The following is a 21,626-nucleotide window of genomic DNA, read 5'->3' on the forward strand; positions in this document are numbered from 1 at the left end:
GGAGCCAGGCCAGGCAAAGGCTGATGAGAGAGACCCTCCGGGTGAGCCAGTGGCGGAGGGGGCAGCCCCTGGGGAGGGAGAAACAGAGGTCCTGAGGCCCTGGAGGAGCCTCAGCGGGGCTGGCATCTGCCCTCTGCCTTGCATGGACAGACAGGACAGGAGGTCCCAGGTGAGGAGGCTGGGAGGAGCAGGGAAGGTGGGGGGGAGGGCACCCCCAAGGGACCCCCATGAAAGCACCCTGAATGGTCAGCTTGGGATATAGGCTGGCTGGGCCCATTTGGGAGCTCTGTCAATGGGGAGGGCCCAGGCTCTACTGGAGGCTGGCGCAAGGCTCAGGCCGGGGTCTGAGCAAAAGGCAGCTTCACACCCAAGGAGGGGCTGCTGGGGCTGGCACCACCTCCCCAAGAGCCCCAGGAGTCTGACGTCAATCCTGTCCAACCTGTAGGACCCAGGCCATGGACTAGACCTGGCCTGCTTCTTCAAGGTCTGAGCCCCAGGTGCGGGCGCCCCAACTTCAGGGGCAAGGTTGCTAGTGGCAGAACTGTGACGCTTCCAGGATGCCCCTCAATGCAAGTGGGAAGCTGTCCCCTCCTTCCCAAGGCAAAAAGGTGTGAGGTTGGCTGCCCAACCCTGACTCATGTTGGGGCTGGGGGCTGGGAAGTGGGGTGTGGGGAGGGCCGGGAAGTGGAGTGTGGGGAGGGCCGGGAAGGGGGATGAGGGAAGAAAGTTGCCCAGGAACCATGGCAAGAGAATGAAGGCACAATCTGTCCCAGTATAACAAATGATTACTTATATATAGCAATTATACCAAATAGATTTACTGATTACTTAGTTATAGCATAATAAATAACTGATTACTTATAGCAAAGACACCAATTAGACTTAGATACAATCACATAATTATATGCTCAGTCTTATTACATTACATTACAGAGGTTATTAAGCTTTGTTAGTATTACAGTGGAGGAACATGTTTAGCCTCATAGTACAGAAATAATCGGGTGAAATGTAATTCGGAACTGAAGGGACATTGTGAGAAGTGATCAGGAGGCGAGAGTCAATGCCTTGCGGTAGCGCCAGGTAAGATGCCCGTTACAGACAGGCCTTGCAGTAACGCCAGAGCCTGGGGAGGTGCCTGCTGCTTTGCAGGCCGTGAGGGGGAGTTTCCCTTTCCCTGGGGAGTTCAGAGAACACTCTGCACCATCCGGCCCTCGAGGAGGGTCTGACACTAGCCAGGCCGACCCACAGACATCCAGGGGCATAAACACCTCCGTGGTGCTGTGCTCCGACGGTCGCCATCCTCGTCCACTTTCCCACCGATGCTCCCTTGTAAATTCTTAGAAATAAGAATAGAGGAATCCTAAAAGCCTTTGATCTCTCTGATAAGTGCATAGAAAGATTCTGATGTGTGTGCCTCCCCTCCTTGCAGTGACGGCCTGAGAGAGAGGGGCCCTCTGTACAGTACCCATGTGACCCCCTGTACTGTACCCACGCAGCCCCCCGTATGATCAGTATGTGATTTGCTTGGCCCCTACCAATCATGTAGGATGAGTCACTCTCCGGCCCTGCCCCCTGCCTTGTATACAGTGAATATCAGTGTGTCCAGGCATTGGGGCCACTGCTGGACTCCGCACCTTGGTAGCAGTGGACCCCGGCCCAGCTGAATTATCTGTGTCTCGTGTCCTTTTCTACGATCTATCATCTCCTCACACAAAAGAATACCCACGAGACCCTGCCAGGCTAGACCCTGCAGTGGGGAGGGCTGGGAAGAGGGATGGGAGAGGGCCAGGAAGGGGTTCTGGGTAGGGCAGGGTGGGTACCTCCCCAGTTTGTGGAGCTGGGTGCACTCCAGGGCCTGGACAATGGGTGCAAGTGCTGTGCTGGCCCCGTGATCAGGGCTGGGAGAGGGTCGAGCCCCGTCACTGAAGCCAACAGCCTGAGGATGCCTCCCTCCGGATTCTGGCCTTCAGCCTCTTCAGGCCGCGGTGGTCGGGGTCCACCAGGAGGCCGCTCTCAGCCGCCGTCCAGGCCTCCGCGTGACGCTGCTCCTCCAGGCAGCGCTGGCCGAGGAGGAGGAACATGCGTGCAGTGGGGCCCCGGCCTGGCCGCTCACACAGGCTGTTCTGGGCCGAGGTGGGTGCCAACTTCAGGGCCTGGGCAAAGGACCCTGCGGCCCCCGCCTCATCCCCCAGGCTGAGCAGCAGGCGGCCCTGACAGCAGAAGTCCTCTGCCCGCCTTGGGAGGTCATTGTCCCCTGCAGCCTCTTGTAGCACACGGTCCAGGTCCCTGAGGGCCCGGTCAAACTCCTGCAGCTCGGCCAGGCAGGTGGCCCGCAGACGCAGATGACACGCATGGCCGCCACCAGCCAGGACAGACAGTGAGCAGTAGCCCAGCGCCCGCCCGGGTTGCCCTGTGTCCAGGAGGGTGCCAGCTTCCTGGGCTGCGGCCTGCATGGGGAACACAGAGAGAGGCGGGGAGTGCGGGGTCAGCCCCAAAAGCCGGGCAGCCCCTGCTCTGCAGAGCTCCCCTGCTGGTTCCCTGCGGAGGGCAGGGCCCCGGCTGCACAGGAGCTGCCCACTGCCGCTGGAGGGGCTGGCTGGCCCCGGGCAAGGGCGGGAGGCGGGGGTGGGCATGGCAGAGGACCCCTCCCTGTAATTCCCACTGCCCTGGACTGCAAAGTGCTGTTCAGACCCTTGGAGGCCCAGCGGCAGCCCAAGGCCTGGCATCCTTGCCCACTGCCCCCCTCCCTGCGCCTCAGATCAGGCACCTGGATTTCCCTCTCTCATGTCCCCAGCCGCTGGGCCCAGCTTCTTGCCTGGTGACCGCAGCGGCCTCCTGCCCCCGCCCCTCTTGGCCAAGCCACCTCTCCAACAGGCTGACAGGGCTGCTGCCCAGCCCCTCCACTCTGCCCGGCTTCTGAAGGCTGCCCCAGGCCTCAGGACAGTGGCAGACATGGCCCTTGCCCGGTCTCCGAGCACATGCGCCCTGGGCCCTCTCCCCGGGGCTGATGGACGCAGGGTGCAGCCTCCGTTGCGGGCTGGGCCTGGCTGTCCCCCCAACTCCTCCCAGGCACTTTCCTGAGCTCACCCAGACCTAATCGTCTCATCTCAGACCCAGTTTCTTCACAGAGTCAACCACGACCAGAAATCCGCCTGCCTCACTGGCTTCCCCCTCTGCTCAAGAACCTGCAAGGGCTCCTCACTGCCTGCCGAACAGGGCACCGTGCGGGCCCCGCCCTTCTCGCTGGCCCTGCTTCTCCCTTCCAGCAGCCGGGCAGTGCCCGACGTCTCCTCCCCACTGGGGGCGCGGCCGCCAGGGGCGAACGAAGCCCAGGCCTACGCCCGGGGTCCGTGAGAGGAGCAGGGGGTTCCAGGGTCTCGGCTTTGCTGCTGGGCTCCCGCGGGGCACAGTGTGGTCTCTTCTGCCAGCTATGAGCGGCACCGAGCAGGGCAGGGGCTCGAACCCCCGTCCCTCGCCTGCTGCGCGGCCCGCGGGACCGCCCCTCTCCCGGCCGAGGCGACTGACCCTGACGCGCAGCCCACGGCCCGGGGTGGTCGCGAAGCCTCGGCCCGCGCAGGCCCCGCACATTGGGGCCCACGGGCCGCCCCCGCGGGGGAGCGCGCGCCATCAGACCCCGGGGGCCGCTGATCCGCGCAGGCGCAGTGCCATGCGGAAGGGCCCGAGCGGGGCGGGGCGCAGGAAGCGGGGCGCAACCACTTCCGGCTCACTTTCCGCTCGGCCCCTGTCTCCAGGCAACCGTCCGCGTCCCGCAGAGTCTCGCCTCCGCCGAAGCCGCGGGCGGACGACCTGGGAGACCCCGCCCTGCCCCGCCTCCGGGCTCGGTGACCCCGCCCCGGAGACCGCGTCTGGCCGCCGCTTCTGGGCTCCGGGACCACGGCCCCAACCGGGCTTCCCGCCCCGCCAGGCCCTCCTCCCCCCCGACCCCAGCGCAGCCCCGGACCCCCCCAGTCCATCCTGGGAGCTCTGAGACCCCCCAGCCCGGCCTCCGCCTCTAGGTCCGGGTAGCCTGACCTCGGCCTTGCCCCTCAGCGCGGGGCGGCTGCTCTCCCTCCGCGTCAGCCCGCTGCCCCTCGGGCTGCTGCAGCCCCGACGCCTCCGTGAGATCCCTCTGTTCTTCCTAGTGTGGCTTCTGTTTTCCTACGTGGCCCCCGAGTGCCGGAAGCCGCTGGTGTCAGGAAGCACGAGGAAGTGAAATCCTGCCCAGGCCCCACTGGGGTGTGGTTCTGAGTCCCTGGGACCCCAAAGCCCGCTGTGCTCTTGGCCTCCCCGCCTGCCTTCTCCCCTCCTGCACTGGGCTTGGGGTGGGCTTCCTGCCAGGCAAGGTGCCCCTGGCTGGCCCAGTCTGGCCCTGAGGGCAGGGTCCCCTTCCCTCTCTTACACTCGAGTCGCCTGTGGCTTATATACCCCGTATAAAGAGGCTGAGAAGTCGGTGGGATTGTAGGGCTAAGGTGGCCAGAGACCGTCTTCCTGGGCCAGAACTGGGTGCCTCTCACCCCACCCCAAACCCAACTAAAATCAACCCAACCGCAGAGTGAGGAAGGGCTGCTGGAGCGGTGGGCGCAGGGGTCTCAGGACTGTGTGTTGGGGAAGGTCGGGGTGGGAGATGTGTGGGGTTCTTTCGCGCACCTGGGCAAGGCTCTGCCGCTCCGAGGTCTCCAGGAGACGCAGCAGGCAGCTGAGGTCTGAGGCATCCGCCTCTGCCAGGCCCTGCAGGTCCCGGGCAGCCCCTGGCACGTCTCCTTTCTTGAGCCGGAGTAGGCCCAGCCGGGCCCGGGCTGCCTCTGACGCTGGGGCAGAGTTCAGGGTGTTCTGCAGGTGGGTGCCAGCCTCCTCGTAGCTGCCTGTCAGGGATTCAGGATCACCGTCAGTGTGTAGGGCAGAGGTGCAAGAGAGGCGAGACTCGCTGGCTGCTCCTTCCCTGCCCTACGCCGGCTTAGGGGAGCTGCTGACGGCTCAGCCCCAGGAAGAAGGAGCTGGGAGCAGAGATGCACCGTGATTCCAGGCGGATCACACGGACTCACCGCTGACCCCCCTCCATGATGCTGAGCCCCTCACCATGGGCACTAGAAGGGGCTGCTTTCTCTTCCGGGCAACGAGAGGCAAACTCTGGGCCTACTGGAGCAGCCCTGGGGCCCCCGCAGCCCTCGGGGGGCACATGCAGACTGCAGAGAGAGCTCCCTTCGGAATTAGTGGAGAAAGGTTTCCACATGACCACGGGATGTAGAAACCCGCGGGAAGGATGTACGTGTCGGCACACGGGGCGGACGACAGTTCCTCCTGGAACGGGGCCTCATGTCCCGTGGGCGCCCGGGAAACAATGGCTGGAGGTTCGCGAATGAATGAGGGGGCGAAGGATCTGAGGCCTTTTATGGACCAAGATCACCCCTTGATTCCCCTCCATGCAAGCAAAGAGCCCGCTGGGTAAAGTAGCAGAGAGCTCTACGCACCAGGCCTCACAGGGGCCGGGGCCGGAGGTCATGGCACTGGGCTGGAAGGGATCTCGGAAGCAGTTGTGGCCCACGTCTCTTTCTCCCATGTGACAGAAAAGGATATAGAGGTCAGTGGAGTGCGGACGGAAGTCCAGACCCCGTGTTCCCCTCTGTGGGGCCGCCACGTACCCCGTGCCATGAGAACGTCTGCCAGGAGGAGGTGCCAGTGCGGTTGAGGTGCATCGATTCTGATCAGCGCCTCTGCCGCAGCAAGGAGGCCTTGGGAGTCCTTGTCCTTGAGAGGGGCCCCAGGGTCCCCCAGCTGGCTCAGAAGAGCCCGGCAGCGGGAGTAGAGGCCCTGTGTGATGAGGGACCGGGCTTCTGGCTTCAGAGAGCGGAGCTCTGGGACCACTGTCTCGGGGCCAAGCTTCAGAGCAGAGGTGAAGTCGTCCAGGGCTTCCTGCAAGGAGGGAGGGCGGGGCGGGTACAGAGTCGGCCTAGGCGGAGAGACTGGGCAGAGGGCAGAGCAGGAGGGCTGGCTTTGTCTTTCTCATTCCCTGGTCTTCTCCTCGGGGCCCTAGAGGGTCTGAACACCCGGCTTCCTGCCCCTTCCCGCTTCCCTGTGGCTGCAGCCTCCTGCCATCCCCGACACCCTGAGGTGAGTGTCTTACAGCCTGAAACATCACCGACACCCTGAGGTGAGTGTCTTACAGCCTGAAACATCACTGACACCCTCAGGTGAGTGAAACATCACCAACACCCTGAAGTGAGTGTCTTACAGCCTGAAACATCCCCGACACCCTGAGGTGAGTGTCTTACAGCCTGAAACATCACCGACACCCTGAGGTGAGTGTCTTACAGCCTGAAACATCACCGACACCCTGAGGTGAGTGTCTTACAGCCTGAAACATCACCGACACCCTGAGGTGAGTGTCTTACAGCCTGAAACATCACCGACACCCTCAGGTGAGTGAAACATCACCAACACCCTGAGGTGAGTGTCTTACAGCCTGAAACATCACCGACACCCTGAGGTGAGTGTCTTACAGGCTGGAACAGCACCTAGCACCCTCAGATGACAGCCTGAAACATCACCGACACCCTCAGGTGAGCGTGTTACAGCATGGAACAGCACCCGACACCCTCAGGTGAGTGTCCTACAGCCTGGAACAGCACCCGACACCCCCACATGAGTGTCTTATAGCCTGGAACAGCACCCAACACCCTCAGGTGAGTGTCTTACAGCCTGGAACAGCACCCGACACCCTCAGGTGAGTGTCTTACAGCCCGAAACAACACCAAAACCCTCAGCTGAGTGTGTGACAGCCTGGAACAGCATTCTCCAACCCCAGGTGCACATCTGACAACATGGAACAAGACCCATACTCCCAGGCAGGTGTTCACAGCACCCGACACCCCCAGGTGAAAATCTGACAGCCTTTACTGCACCTCACACTCCCAGGTGAGCATCTGACAGCCTGGAACAACAACCCACCCTAAGGTAAGCAGCTGACAGCTTGGCATGGCAACACACACCCACAGGCAAGCATCTGATGGCCTGGAACACCACCCCACACTCCCAGGTGAGATCAGACAGTCTGCAATGGCACCCCACACACCCAGGTAAGCATCTGACAGCCTGGAACAGCATCCCACCCCCAAGCGACTATGTGACAGCCTGGAACAGCATTCACCAACCCCAGGTGAGTATCTGACAACCTGGAACAGAATCTCACTCTTCCAGGTGAGGATCTGACAGCATAAAACAGCACTCTGCATCCCGAGGTGAGCATCTGACAGCATTGAATCGCACCTCACACCCCAAAATAAGCATTTGATAGTGTGGAACAGAACCCCACATCCCCATGTGAGCATCTGCCAGCCTGAAATGGCTCCCCTACCCTAGGTATGCATCTGTCAGCCTGAAACAGCACCCTCCACCACCAGGTGAGCTTCTAACAACCGGAAACTGTACAGTACAACCGCAGGTGAGCATCCGACAGCATGGAACAACACCCCCACCCACAGGTGAGCATCTCCCTGCCTGGAACAGTACTTCCCCTCAGGTGATAGCCTGGAAGAGCAGTCGCCATCTTCAGGTGAGCATCTCACAGTCTGAAACAAACCCACCCCCAGGTGAGCCTCTGCCAGCCTGGAATGGCAGCCTTCATCCCCAGCTAAGCATCTTACAGGCTAGACCAGCACTTCACACCATCAGATGAGCCAGACAGCCTGGAATGGCATCCCACACCTTCAGTGAGCAGGAGGAGGCCTGTAATGGCACTCCAAACCTTCAGGTGAGCATGAGGAAGCCTGGAACCACACCCACACCTCCAGGTGAATGTGTGACAGCCTGACAGCATTCTCTAACCACAGGTGAGGATCTGACAGCCTGGAACAGCACCCCAAATCCCCAGGTGAGCATCTGACAGGCTGGAACAGCACCCCACACTCCCAAGTGAGCATCTGACAGGCTGGAAGAGCACCCACACTCCCAGGGGAGCATCTGATGGCCTAGAACAGCACCACCAGACTGAAGTGAGAATCTGACGGACTGGAACAACAGTCTCCACCCCAGGTGAGCATCTTACAGCCTCCAACAGCATCCAGCATGCCCAGGTGAGTGTGTGAGAGCACAGACAAGTGCCCACACCCTCAGGTGAGAATGTGAGAGCCTGGCACAGCAGCCCAGGTGAGCATCAGACAGCCTAGGAAAGCACCCGCCACCCCCAGGTGAGCATCTGATAACCTGGCACAGCATCTCACACCCCCAAGGGAGCATCTGACAGCGTGGACAAGCCCTGCCCCCAGGTGACATCTGAATTCCTGGAATATGCGCTGTCCATTTCCACCAGGGGAGCATTTGGCAGCCTGGAAGAAGCACCTCTGTATGTTACCTGTGGTGAAAGCAAGCCTCAGAGGCAGGCCAGGGTTGTTGGCCGAGAGGGGAGGCCTGCCGCTGAGGCCCAGCGCTGACTTGGAGCTCACAGCCCCACGTCGTGCCGTGGGTCCTCAGGGGGAAGAGGCAGTGGGCACGTGAGTGGTGCCGCGTCAGCGCACATCCTGGGGGCGGAGGTTCCCAGGCGTGATGGGGCTCCGGCTCCGGTTGTCACTCCCACGTGCTGGCCCTCAGGCGTCCTGGCTGACTTTCCCTGTCTCTGGTCCTGCGGCCCTGGACAGAGCGGGCGGAGTGGGCAGGACCCGGTGGTACCCCTCAGAGGAGGTGCTGACTCCGGCGGGCAGGTGTCCAAGGATCCCTGGTGGCCACATCCAGCTGTTAAGTGGGCGTGTCCCGGCCAGCCACCGACGCCTGTCCAGATGCACGTCTCCCGCCCTGGGGCCCAGGCTGGCACAGAAGTCAGGCCTGCCAGCGGGCCTGGGGGAAACTTGGTGCCCCAGTCCGGCAGCCTGCCCTGCAGCAGCGAGCATGGCCTCTGGAGGCGCCGTCCCCTGGCCTCTAAGATGACTTTTCCCTGCTTCCTAGAACTCCCGCCCATAAGAAAATCAGATGCCCTGGCAGGCCCATTGCCTCTGTACTGTGCTCTTACCCGGTGAAGCGTCCGGGCACACAGCCCATTTCAACACTGCTCTTGGCTGGGAAGTACCCTTGTCTCTGACAGCCTCCAGCAAGAAAGGGCAGGGCCTCCGGGCTGGGGCTGCCTGGGGGCAGGTCTCTCTTGTGACAGCCTCTTGTCATGGACCTGGGAGTGGACCCCTCCTGCCCCTGCCCTGCATCCTGTTGCGTAGACAGCTCAGGCTAGTACCCAAGAGGGTGACCAACGGTCTCACAGGGGACATTCCTCGTGTCCTGCCTGTTTACGGGCTAAAAGAACCACACTCTTCAGCCACAGGTCCTTCTCCGCCCCACCCGCATTCACCCGAGGTTGATGGGAGCGCTGGGCAGGGGACAGGAAGGGGAGGGGCAGGCAGCACCCGCCCTGCTCTTTCTCCCACTTGTTATCGTGGTAAAATATACATAACGTAAAACGGACCGTCTTGATTGTTTTGATGTGGGCAGTTGGGCGGTATTAGATACATCCGTAATGTGCAGCCATCCCCACCATCCCTTTCCAGAACCAGCTCATCTTCCCAAACTGAAGCTCTCTCCCCGATAAACACTCTCCATTCGCCTCCCCCAACCCCAGGCACCCAGCATCCTACTTCCTGGCTCTGCGATTCGATGGCTCCATGGACCTCATAGAAGTGGAATCACGCAGCGTCTGTCCTTCTGTGGTGGCCGCTTATTTCACTGAGATAATGTGCTCGAGGTTCATCCATGTCAGAGTGTACTGGGATTTCCTTCCTTTTTAAGGCTGAATACTTCCCCATTGTATGGATGGACCCTGTTTTGCTCATCCACCCATCCATCCGTGGACCCTGGGTACCTTCCTCCTCCAGGCTCTTGTGAGCAAGGCTGCTGTCTATGAACATGGGTGTACAAACGTCTCTAAAAGACCCTGCTTCCATTCTTTTGGGTGCAGACCCAGATGTGGAACTGCTGGGTCCTATGGTAGTTCTGTTTAACTTTCTGGGACATGGCCGTTTCCTTTTCTGAGTGCTGCCCCATTTTACCTTCCCACCAACAGTGCAGAAGCTTCCAGTTTCTTCACATCCCCACCAACACTTGTTACTTTCTTTTTAAAAAACTATGGCCAGGTGCAGTGGCTCATGCCTGTAATCCAGCACTTTGGGAGGCTGAGGTGGGCCGATCACCTGAGGTCAGGAGATCGAGACCATGCTGGCCAGTATGGTGAAACCCTGTCTCTATTAAAAATACAAAATAGCCGGGCGTGGTGGTGTGCACCTGCCATCCGGGCTGAGGCAGGAGAATTGCCTGAACCCGGGAGGCAGAGGTTGCAGTGAGCCAAGATCATGCCACTGCACTCCAGCCTGGGCGATAGAGCGAGACTTCACCTCAAAAAAAAAAAAAAAAAAAAAACAAAAAAAAACAAAACCCAAAAAACAAACAAACAAAACTATAGTAGCCATCCCGACAGGAGTGAGGTGCGTCTCGGTGTTGTTCTGATCTGTGCTCCCTGATGACTGGGGAGATCCACCATCTTTCCATGTGCTTCCTGTCCGTGTGCGCATCTTTTTTAGGGAAATGTCCACGTAATTCCTTTGCTCATTTTTGAATTGGGTTTTGGCTTTATTGTTGAGCTTTAGGACTTCTCTGTGGATTCTGGATATTAATTCCTCATCTGTGACTTTCAGATATTGTGGTTTTCTTCTGTCAGTTGTCTTTTTCCTCTGTTATAATAGTGTCCTTTGGTGCATAAAAGTTTCAATTTTCATGAAATCCAACATTATTTTTTCTTTTGCTGCGTGTGCATTTGGTGTTGTGGCCCAGAAGTCATCGCCAAACCCAATGCTGTGAAGCGTCCCCCAACCATGTTTACTTCTAAGAGATTTATAGTTTTAGATTTTTTGATCTATTTTGAGTTAATTTTTGTATGTGGTGTTAGGAAAGAGTCCAATTTCATTCTTTTACATAGTTTTCCCTGCAACATTTGTGGAAAAGACTGTCCCTTCCCCACTGAATGGTTTTGGTCAAATCATTTGATCATATATGGGAGGGTTCATTTCTGGACTCTATTCTGTTCCATTGGTCTGTGTCTGTTTTTGTGCCAGTACCACAGTGTTTTGATCACTGTAGCTTTGTAGTAAGTTTTAAAATCACGAAGTGTGAGTCTTCCAGCTTGTTGGTTCTTTTTCAGGACTGTTTTGGCTGTTTGGGGTCCCCTAAGAGTCAACAGGAATTTTAGAATTTAACTTTTTCATTTCTGTAAAGAACGTTATTGAAATGTTGACAGGGATTGCATTCAATCTGTAGATCACTTTGAATAATACTGACATCTTACCAATATGAAGTCTTCGAATCCATGAACACAGAATGTTTCTATTTATTTACGTCTTCTTTAATTTCTTCCAGCAATATTTTGTAGTTTTCACCTCATTGGTTAATTTCTAAGTATTTTATTCTTTTTGATGCTATTGTAGATGGAATTATAGTTGACCCTTTAACAACATGGGTTAAAACTATGTGGGTCCATAAATATGTGATTCTTTTTCAGTAAATACAGTCAGCCTCTTGTATTGGTGGGTTCTGAATCCACAGCCAAATAAATGCAGATCAATTCTTGGGATGTGAAACCCGTGTATACGGAGGGCCAACTTTTTGTATTTAGGGCTTGGAGGTTCCACAGGGCTGACTGCAGGACTTGAGTATGTGGGGATTTTAGTATCTGAGGGTTGTCCTGGAACCAATCCCATGTGGATACCAAGAGATGACTGTATTTTATTAATTCCCATTTTGGGTTGTTCATTATTAATGTATAAAAATGCAACTGATTTTTGTGTTGTCTTTGTATCCTGTTACTTTGCTGAATTCATTTATTAGTTCTAACAGTTCTTTTGTGTGTGTGTGTGTGTGTGTGTGTGTGTGTGTGTTTAGGGATTTCTACATATAAGATCTGTGAACAGAGATAACTTTACTTCTTTTCAAATTTGGATGGTTGGTAATTTTTTTCTTGCCTAGTTATCTGGCTGTAACTTCCAGTACGGTGTTGAGGAGACTCGCGATAGCAATCATCCTTGTCTTATTCCTGATCTTAGAGAAGCTTTTCTTTTTCACCAACGAGGATGACGTTTGCTGTGGGTTTTGCGTATATGGATTTTAATTGAGGCAGTTTCCTTCTATTCTTAGTTCGTTGAGTGTTCTTATCATAAAAGGGTGTTGAATGTTATCAAATGCTTTTCTGCATCAGTTGAGATGATCATTTTTTCCCCCTTCATTCTGTTAATGTGGTATATTACATTAATTGACATTTGTATGTTGAACCATCCTTGCATTCTAGCAATAAATCTCACTTGGTCATGGTGTGTCATCCTTTTAACAATTGCTGAATTTGTTTTGTTAGTATTTTGTTGAGGATTTTTGCCTCACTATTCATATGGGATAATGGTCTGTAGGTTCTTACAGTGTCTTTGGCTACGGTATCAGGGTAATGCTGGTCTCAAAGAATGAATGAGGAGGTGTTCCTTCCTCTTTAACTTTTTGGAAAAGTTTGAGGATTGAGGATTGGTGTTAGTTCTTTAAATGTTTGGTAGAATTCACCAATGAAGCCATCAGGTCCTGGCCTTTGTTGGGAGATTGTTGATTACTGACTCAATCTTTTTACTAGTTATAGGTCTATTTAGATCTTCTATTTCTTCATGATTTAGTCTTGGTAGGTTTTGTGTTTCTAGGGATTTGTCCAATTCATCTAGGTTAGCTGATTTGCTGACTTAACAATTGTTCCTATTACTATTTTATAATTCTTTTTATTTCTGTAGAATTGGTAATAATGACTTCATTTTCATTTCTGATTTCAATGATTTAAAGTTTCTCTTCCTTAGTCCACCTGGCAAAAGGTTTGTCAAATTTTATCTTTTCAAGGAACCAACTTTTGTTTTCATTGATTTTTTCTATTTATTCTCCTCTGTTTTGTTGATCTCTGCTGTAATTTCCTTTACCCCTCCCTTCCTCCCCTCCCTCCCTTCCTTCTTTCCTTCCCTCCCTCCCTGTCTCTCTTTTTCTTTCTCTCTTTCTTTCTTCTTTCCTCTCTTCTTTCTTTCTTTTCTCTCTCTCTCTCTTTCTTTCATTTGTTCTTTTTCTAGTTTCTTAAGTTATAAAATTAGGTTGCTGACTTGAGCTCTTTCTTGTTTTTTAATGGAAGCATTTACAGCTATGCACTTCTCCCTCAGCACTGCTTGCCCCGTGTCTCATAATATGGGGTGTGTTGTTTTCCTTTTCACTCGTCTCTAAGCATTGCCTAACTTCTTTTGTGATTTCTTTTGTAATTCATTGGTTGTTTAGCCCCCTCCTCCTTTTATAGTGGAGGAAACTGAGGCCTGGGGAGGTGAAGTGATTTGGCTGCTCAGCTGGACCTGGACCTGACTTTTCTGGGCTCCACAGAGACAGTGCTCAGGGCAGCAGGCCTGGCCTGAGCACACAGGTCCAGTGTGAGTCCCTTAGAGTCACACAACATGGAATTCAGCGCAGTTGCAAGAAAGGAATGCTCATAAACAAACAGAACAGAAACCACCTTCTAGCGCACAGGCCTCCCCAGCCGAATGGGGTCTGTCTTCTGGCTACTGCCCTCTCCCAGCGTTTAAGCTGGAGCAGTTTCTGCAGAAGAAAGTCTTAAATGCATAGATGCTGAACTTTGGAGCAGGTAAATGAAGCTCAGATCAGGGTCCAGGGGCTGCACCCCTGCACCTGTCTGTGGCAGACATGGCTGACCAAGGCCAACAGCTACCTCCTCTGTGCATGCCCTCCAAACCCCTCTCAACACAGGGGGCCAGGCAGCCCCCACCAATGCAGTCGAGGGCACACCTCCTGGGCAACACCCCCAGAGGGACCCTGCATGCACTGAGCGTTATTTAAGCTGGGGAGGACCCCTACCATGCAGATGGAGGCTGGGAGGACGAAAGGGCAGGACTCCCAGAAACTGGGTTTGTGGGGACCAGGCTCCCATGAGCTGAAGAACAGGTAGGGATGGGAGCACAGATTTCAATGGGCATCTCACTGTTCAGGGCAGCTTACCTGGCTCCCTGGCTCCTTGGGGTAGAGGAAGGCAGCACCCTGGGTCCCCCACCCCTGCTTGCCCAGGCCCAGGTGGGGAGCGGGGTGGCACCTGAAGCTGGTCCAGGGCCAGGTGCACCAATGCCCGTCCGCACAGCGCCTGCACGTTCCCTGGTTCAGCCCGCAGCACTGCGTTGAAGTCGAACATGGCCGTCTTCTTCTGGCCCAGGAACCCATAGCATCGGGCTCGGGCAAGGAGGGACTCACTTGCCTCACTTCCTGCAGGAAGAGGGCATGGGGTGAGGACGAGACTGTGCTGGGCCCCTCCCCCAGTGTCCCTCCTGTCCAACCTGGGGAGGGCAGAGGGTGCATGAGCTTCAGGGCCCACCTTGGGGAACTCCAGTCCAAGACACACCGAGATAGTCGGGGTGGACTTGGGAGCATGAGCTGCAGGGCAGGAGGAGTCCCGTCAGGACTGGGGACAGCAGGGGGGCTGCCGAGAGGAGGGGGCACTGCAGCTGCCTCTGAGGCCAGGCAAGGGCAGGGGTTGGGGTCCTGGGGCGGGGCCTGGAGTGGCAGCAGCAGGAGGGTGGGGCCTTGGATATGGGGCAGCCTGGGAGGAGCCCCCTGGATTCTGGGCATAAGAGACCCCTCCCCATAGAGGCTGTCATTACTGCGGCCCTCTGGGTGTCTGTCCGGTAATGGACATGGGACAACATGCTGGGCCACTCTGGGCTGCTCCAGGCCGGATACCTGCCCGCCGACGCATGCAGGGCATGCACTCTGTGCCAGGCACTGTCCCCGAATGAGCTCACTGAATCCCCAGTCCAACCCCACGTGGACTACTATGCCACCCCCTCTGAGAGAGGAGAGCGAGGGTGCTCGGCAGGTGCACAGCCAGGTTCTGCAGCAGCCTGATCTAGGTCCAGGCCCTCACGCTCCCTGCACCCCGGGAGATCCCTGTGAGTCCCGGGGAACCTCCCCTTCCTTCCAGGGGCCTGGTGCCCCCCGCCCAGCAGCCCTGACTCTGGGAAGCAGGCAGCACCCCCGTGCTTGGTGTCCCAGGGTAGGGAGGCCAGGCGTGTACAGGCAGAGCCTCAGTCACTGTTTCTAGGAAGGGCTGAGGGGATCAGACCTCACCTCCCCCTCATTAGCTAGGAAAGGGGCCCTTCTACCTTCAGGGATGGGGGTGCTGGGCACAGCTCAGTTCCCAGCTCAGGCCCCAGGTCTCAGAGCCTGGTCTCAGGTCTCGGTGCACCCACCTTGATGGTGAGATGCCCTCAGTGAGTGGTCCCTGCCCTGTCCACCCTGTGGGTGTTCCTGAGGCTCCTGTTCCTGGGGAGTGTGTGTGTCCCCGCCTTCCAGCATGGCAGACGTTCCCCATTACCCTCATGCCTGGCACAGGACTAGGCGCTAAAGGCATGTGGGCAGCTCCTACCTGCGGCAAAGATGGCCAGAGAGAGGTAGGCGATGGCCTCCCTGGTGTGGGCCCTGCCGTCAGCACCGACTGGCCGTGCCCTCAGGATGGCCAGGGCCCTGGCATGGCAGTGGCCTTGAAGCAGCTGCCGGTCCTCAAGGCAGAAGACATCCAGGGTGGGCTGGAGGCAGGCAGTTTCACCAGACTGAACCAGCTTCTTCACCAGCTGCAGGGGTGCCACAGTCACTGCCTATGCCCTGGGCACCAATGCCCTGGGCACCCCTCCGTACGGATGTCCCTGCTACCCCCCACCCACCCTCACTGCCCTAGGGTCCACCTGGTGCCAATGCCCCCAGCCCCCTCCTTGGTGCCCCAGGGCTCACCCAGTGCCAACGGCCCCGGTGATTCCTCAGCCCATCCTCTCTGCCCCAGGGCCCACCCCGTGCCGTCACCCGGGTATCCCCCACTCCCACCCCGCTGCCTCCAGCAGCCTCGGCTGTGTCTGTGAGCCTGGGGGCTTCTGCCTATCTGAGCACTAGGAGGCTGGGCGTGTGTTGCAGTGGTGGCCATCTGAGCCTTTGGGGGTATTCTGTCTCCTCATAGGTGGGGGTCCCACAGTGGGCAGGGACTGTGTGTCCCCAGCTTGGTGCAGAGGCGTAGGCAGGGATGGGGAGCCCTGAGCCGCTCTCGACTGCTGCCTGGCATTGGGGGGCTGGGGCTCTCTGGGTCCCCGAGTCTAGGTCTCCTCCGCCCCATGGAGGTGGAGATCCCGCGCCGCTGGGCACGTTGGAGCAAGGTCCAAATGAGAAGCGGAGGAAGGAGCTTTCAGGTCATGAAGGATCAGGAGGCACCAGGGAGTCCTTCAGACGACGTGAGCGAAAGCCCAGGATGGCCAGGCAGGACCGGGTCTCTGGGCAAGGCGGGGTCTCCACCCCCCAAAATTCCCATCTCCGCGGCTCCGGCTGAAGGAGGTCCAATGCTGCCCCCTGCTGGCCGCTGGTGGGCACAAGGGATCCCCAAGCCGAGCAAGAGGACGCAGGTTCAGGGCATTGGAACCCGGGCAGGGCAAGATCAGGACCCAAACCAGGTCCTGGGGGAGGAAGATGCGACAGGGTCCTCACCCCAGGCCCCAAGGCCTGAATCTCACCAGAACGTAACCTTTAGACCCCCATTCAAACAGGAATCTGGGATAGCCCGAGGCAGGTGAGGGTCTGCCTTTCCTGGGAGCAGGGGGTCTTGGAGGCGGGCAGGAAGGGCCCCTCTGCTACCCACCCCAAGGCGGGGTTGCGTCCAAGCCTGGTCTATGTGAGAGACTTGGAAGAAGCTCGGCCTGCGGCGGGTTCCTGGCCCTGCTGCTGCATAACCACAGTGAAGCAAGGACGACAAAGTGGCCCCAGGGAGCTGCCCCAGCCAATTTCCAGGACATCCCGTGGGACCAGGACCCAGATGAGGAGACTGAAGGTCAGAGAGGCGAGGGCCTGCAGCAGGTGCAGAGCTGGGGTGGACACATCACCTGCTCCAAAGCCTGTATTCTGGGGTGCAGAGCTGGGGCAGAGTGCCCTCCATCTGCTCCAAAGCCAGGGCCACGAAGGCCTGTGCCCTCCTCCCAGCTGGGCCTGTTTCCACCTGTCCTCTGTGACCCCCCGGGCCTCCTCACCTGGTTGGCGTCATAGCAGAAGCCCCTTCTCAGCTGCAGCAGGGCCAGCCGCGCCAGCACGGGGGCCGCCTGGGGCCTCCGGGAAAGGGCCACCAGCAGGACCTTGTGCGCCTCCTCCAGGCAGCCCAGGCGGTACAGGGCGTCAGCTGCCAGGAGGCGAGAGGCCTCGTCCTCTGCATCCAGCTCCATCAGCAGTGTGGCCAGCTGGTGCACGCCGCGGGCGTCCCTGTGTGGAGAGCGGCTCAGGGGGCTGCCCCTTTTGACAGTCCTTCCACCTGCCCAGGTGATTGGGACGTGGAGAAATCCCATCTCCATGCACCCGGCCTGGGCAGCTCCCTCTGGGAGTCCCTCACCGCATGCCATCCCTCGAAGCCAAAGATGCCCTTCCCAGCACGCGGCCCTCACCCTCTCCCTCGCCTTCCCCCCACCCTGTGGGAGGCGGGATTGAGGTGGTTAGACAGGCAGTGGCAGGGCTGTCCCTGAGCGGACCCTGCCTCAGTTTCCTTTTCTGCAAAAACACAGACAACAATCTGGCCTTGCTGGGGCCCAGGGGTGTGTGTGTAGGCAGACCAAGAGAGCACACAGCTGCACGTGGCATGCTCCTGTGTCCACACGGGAATGTTAATGAACGCTCACTGGAAGGGGGGCCAGAGCCTCAAATTTGACAATTCCCAGAGAACGAATATAAATGCCAGCACATAATCAAAGCTCCTCACCACCAGCGAACCAAAGCCACGCAAATTAAACACCCGGGAGGCAGAGGAACTGTGCGTGTGTATTGTGTGTGTATGTGTTGTGTGTGTGTTGTATGTGTGTGTGTTGTGTATGATGTATGTTGTGTATATTTTTTGTGTGTTGTATATCTTTTTGTGTGTTGTGTTGTGTGTGGTGTGTCTAGTGTGTGTGTGGGGGGTGTGTGTGTGGTGTGTCTGTGGTGTGTGTGGTGTGTGCGTGTGGTATGTCTGTGGTGTGTGTGGTATGTGGTGTGTATGGTGTGTGTGTGTGTTGTCTGTGTTGTGTGTGGCGTGTCTGTGGTGTGTGTTGTGTGTATGTGGTGTGTGTTGTGAGTGGTGTGTTGTGTGTGTGTTGTGTGTGGTGTATATAGTGTGTGTTGTGTGTGGTGTGTCTGTGTGTGTTGTGTGTTTTGTGTTGTGTCTAGTGTGGTGTGTTTGGTGTGTGATGTGTCTGTTGTGTGTTTTGCGTTGTCTAGTGTGTGTCTGGTATGTGGGATGTGTGTGTGATGTGTGTGTGACGTGTGTGGTGTGTCTGTGTTGTGTGTCTGTGATGTGTCTGTGGTGTGTGTGGTGTGTGTGGTGTGTGTGGCGTGTGTGTGGTGTGTGTGCGTGTGTGCGCATGTGCACACACACGGCTTGGGGTGGAGGCTGACATCAATGATGCCCCCCAAGAACCCCAGTCTCAGTGCTTTTAACTTTCCTGAATCCCCTCCTGCCACTTCCCAGCAATTAGGGGGTGAAGTCAGAGCAGCTGGGGGTCACCTGCTGGGCTTTGCACTGGCAAAAAATCTGCAAAATTGGGGGAGGGTGGGGAGGGATAATGGGGAGAAATGCCGGACATAGTCAAAGGGGAAGTAGAGGCAGCAAAGCACCTGGTTATGTATAGACCTGTGCAACAACCCTGCAGGACCTGCACGTGTACCCAAGAACCTAAAGTAAAATTTAAAAAAAAGGATTTGCAAAATGGACATCAGGGTGGGGGGATGGGCGGGGACCGATTGTTGGGGTGAGGGGGATGGGCGGGGCCTGATTGTTGGGGTGAGGGGGATGGCAGCTCCTGAAGTCAAGGATCCTACAGTGGCCGCTCCCTGACTCAGGAACCGCGCGCCTTTCTCCATCCTCAGGCCAGGACTTCCTGGAGACAGGACACGACCCACGTTGGAGCACCGCCAAGAACAAAGGCCAGCGCAGGGCCACCGCCTGTAGTCCCTGCACTTTGGGAGGCCCTGGCGGCAGGATCACTTGGGGTCAGGAGTTCCAGACCATCCTGGCCAACATGGTGAAACCCCATCCTAGAAATACAAAAATTAGCTGGGCGTAGTGGCGGGCGCCTGTGATCCCAGCTACTTGGGACACTGAGGCAGGAGAGTGGCTTGAACGCAGGAGGAGGAGGTGGCAGTGAGCTGAGACAGCGCCGCTGCGGTCTGGGAGACAGAGCAAGGCTCCATCTCAAAAACCAAAAAACCAAACAGACACGCACAGGCAATCCCCAGGCTGCTGGCAGGAGTCGCGGCCGCGGTGCAGGTCGGGGTGGTGCTGCCCGATGCACATTTAGCCAGGAAGGGAATGTCCTGACCTACTGCGTAGAAAAAGCGCAGGAACCGCGTGTCCCGCCAGACGCAGGCTGTTGAGCTATTTACATGCACGAAACGAAAGGCCTGGAAGGAAATGTGGGCGGCGGGTTCGAATGTTCCTTTTGCATTTCGGGACTGCGGCCCCTACACAGACGCGCGGAGCTGGCCCTGCCTCGGGTGCCCAGGAGGTCACCGCCACTCTGCCTCCGCTTATTCCTCTGTAAAACGGGAGGAAACGCATCCCTCGCTGCCAACAAGAAACGGCAGCCCCAGCGCGCCCGCCGGGCGGGTCCTCACCCCTCCTGCGCAGCGGGGCCTTGGGTCTCCACGGCCTCCCTCCGGCGGCGACCCTGCGCCCTGGACGGCCCGAGGCGCGGCGACCGCTGCAGCATCCCGCGCGCCTCCTCCCGCAGCACGGCCAGCAGCAGCCCCCGCTGGTTCCAGGGCACCAAGGCCTTGGCGGCCAGCAGCGCGTCCTCGGGCCGCAGCCTGCAGGCGGTGACATAGTCCAGCGTGCCCAGGAACGCGCTGCCCGCCAGCACCCGCAGCAGCCCGCGGCCGCACAGCGCGCGCACGCAGCCACCCAGGTGCGGCGCGCCCTGCTCCACCACCGCCTGGAAGTCCTCCAGGGCGCTCCGCGAGTCGCCGGTGTGCAGCGCGCAGAAGCCGCGCAGGGCCAGGAGGGGCGCGCGGTCCCCTGCACGGTCCCCAGCAGGGTCCTCGGGGCGCGGGGGCCGCAACAGGCGCTCGCACAGCGCCCGGGCGCTCGCCGCGTCCCCCGCCAGCAGCAGGCACTCGGCGAGGCGGATTCCCAGCGCGGGTCGCGCCCCTGCAGGCGCCAGGCGAAGCAGGACGCGGAGCGCGCGGATCACCGGGGCCAGCAGCTCGCGGTCCGCGTCCTCGCGGAGCTCGGGATGGTTCCGCACGGCTTCCTGGAAGCGGGCGAAGCCCACGTCTGCGGCCTCCTGCGCTTGAGCTCGGACGCGCTCCTGGTCCCGGGCGGAGAACACGGCCTGGAGCTGCCCGCGCGCCGCGGAAGGGCTTTCGCGGAAGGCTTCCTGCAGGTCCCGGAGCACGTCCTGCGCCCGGCCGTCCACGAAGAAGGCCGAGGCCGCACGGGTGACCAGCAGGGCGGCCCGGAGCTCACCTGCGGAGAGAAGCAGAGGCTTGGGTCCCACCGGGGGGGCCGGTTCTCTGGGGGTGCCACCTGCAGGCCCCCGCCAGGTCCAGGCCTTGGACTCCGGGGTCCGTGAGTCCTCCTGCCCCTGGCGTCTCCCTCCAGTCTCCTGGTGGCCCTGGGCATGGCACTGCCAGGACACGAGTTGGCAGAAGGCCCGAGGCCCATTAGTGACGGAGCAGGGCGAGAACCGTGCTGGGCAAGCGGCGAGGGGGCCGATGCCCTGCCTGCCAGCGACGCTGCTCTCAGGGTGGGCTCGGAGTCACTCCTACCGCCCAGGGCAAACCAAATTTAGTCACAACGCCTTTCCCCCTGCCTGCCTTTTAAATAATGGGTTTTAGGGTGGAGTTTCCTTTTCTGGGAATCATCCGCTTCCCCGGCAGAGCTGAGGCCCTGACTCTGTGACCTGTGCAGTGACCGGTGACTCCTGGGCACCTTGCTTCTTGCCTTCTTTGGGCCAAGTGGGGACCCAGCGCTGGCACTTACTGAGGGCGGACCTAGCGTTTATGGAATCTCCTGCGTCTGTTCCCTGGTCTGCACCATACTGGGTTATAATGATCCACACGCAGGAAGGATTAAACGGATTCACCCACATCCAGTGCCTGGAGGGGGCCTGGTGCATCCTGTGGGTCACCGAGGTCAGGGGCAGCAGCATCTCCATCTCAACTCCCCCAGGACCCTCGTTGCACGCCCGCCCCCACCCCCTTGTTACAGTTCGTGTCTGAGCAAACGCGAATGGGGCTTTCTGATTGATAAAGGAAGTGGAGCCACCACATCCCAAAAAGGACCCCAGGCAGGGCTCACAGGCCATTGAGAGAGTCTGGGAACACTCGGTGCTGGGCGGGGCTTCAGGTCACGGCCCCACCCTTATTTTTACAGGTTTTGAAAGTGCTGCAGGGGAGGGAGGTTCTCAGGGTGCACCCCAGATCTCCCAACCTCTGCTCCAGTGCTTTTTGCATGGAGTCCTTCAGAATTTTCCAACAGCTTTTCCTTATAACCCCATGTGATAGGTACAACAGCAACAATCCATTGCATTCAAACAGGATCCTGG

The 21,626-nt window shown here is 58.1% G+C and overlaps 1 protein-coding gene and 1 long non-coding RNA gene across 10 annotated transcripts in view; one reads left to right on the forward strand and one right to left on the reverse strand.

Moving 5' to 3' along the window:
• Positions 1–758: 758 nt before the first annotated feature.
• The window catches only part of TTC34 (tetratricopeptide repeat domain 34), a 28,921-nt gene continuing 8,053 nt past the window's right edge, over positions 759–21,626 (reverse strand). The window contains exons 3-9 of one of the 4 annotated variants that reach the window (XM_003939637.4): positions 19,696–20,545; positions 17,091–17,316; positions 15,455–15,659; positions 14,129–14,295; positions 5,640–5,910; positions 4,648–4,862; positions 759–2,447 (exon numbers count right to left, since the gene is read on the reverse strand). In XM_003939637.4, the coding sequence (XP_003939686.2) occupies positions 1,920–2,447; positions 4,648–4,862; positions 5,640–5,910; positions 14,129–14,295; positions 15,455–15,659; positions 17,091–17,316; positions 19,696–20,545 (2,462 nt within the window). In that variant the 3' untranslated portion in view covers positions 759–1,919. Of the gene's footprint in view, positions 2,448–4,647; positions 4,863–5,468; positions 5,911–14,037; positions 14,296–15,454; positions 15,660–17,090; positions 17,317–19,695; positions 20,546–21,626 lie in introns of those variants that run through there. The other 3 variants (XM_039474381.2, XM_074379951.1, XM_074379952.1) reach the window with 3 other exon arrangements.
• Positions 5,898–11,883, forward strand: LOC120366060 (uncharacterized). Of its 6 annotated transcripts, none has more exons than XR_005580841.2 (3): positions 5,898–7,747; positions 7,827–8,028; positions 9,596–11,883. It is a non-coding gene; the product is annotated as an uncharacterized LOC120366060 (long non-coding RNA). The 6 variants fall into 6 exon arrangements; XR_012512296.1 differs by lacking the exon at positions 9,596–11,883 and adding an exon at positions 8,306–9,578 and having other exon boundaries at positions 7,827–8,183; XR_012512295.1 differs by lacking the exon at positions 9,596–11,883 and adding an exon at positions 8,110–9,578.

The sequence above is a fragment of the Saimiri boliviensis genome, chromosome 11 (assembly GCF_048565385.1).
Source record: "Saimiri boliviensis isolate mSaiBol1 chromosome 11, mSaiBol1.pri, whole genome shotgun sequence".
Lineage (NCBI taxonomy): Eukaryota > Metazoa > Chordata > Mammalia > Primates > Cebidae > Saimiri > Saimiri boliviensis.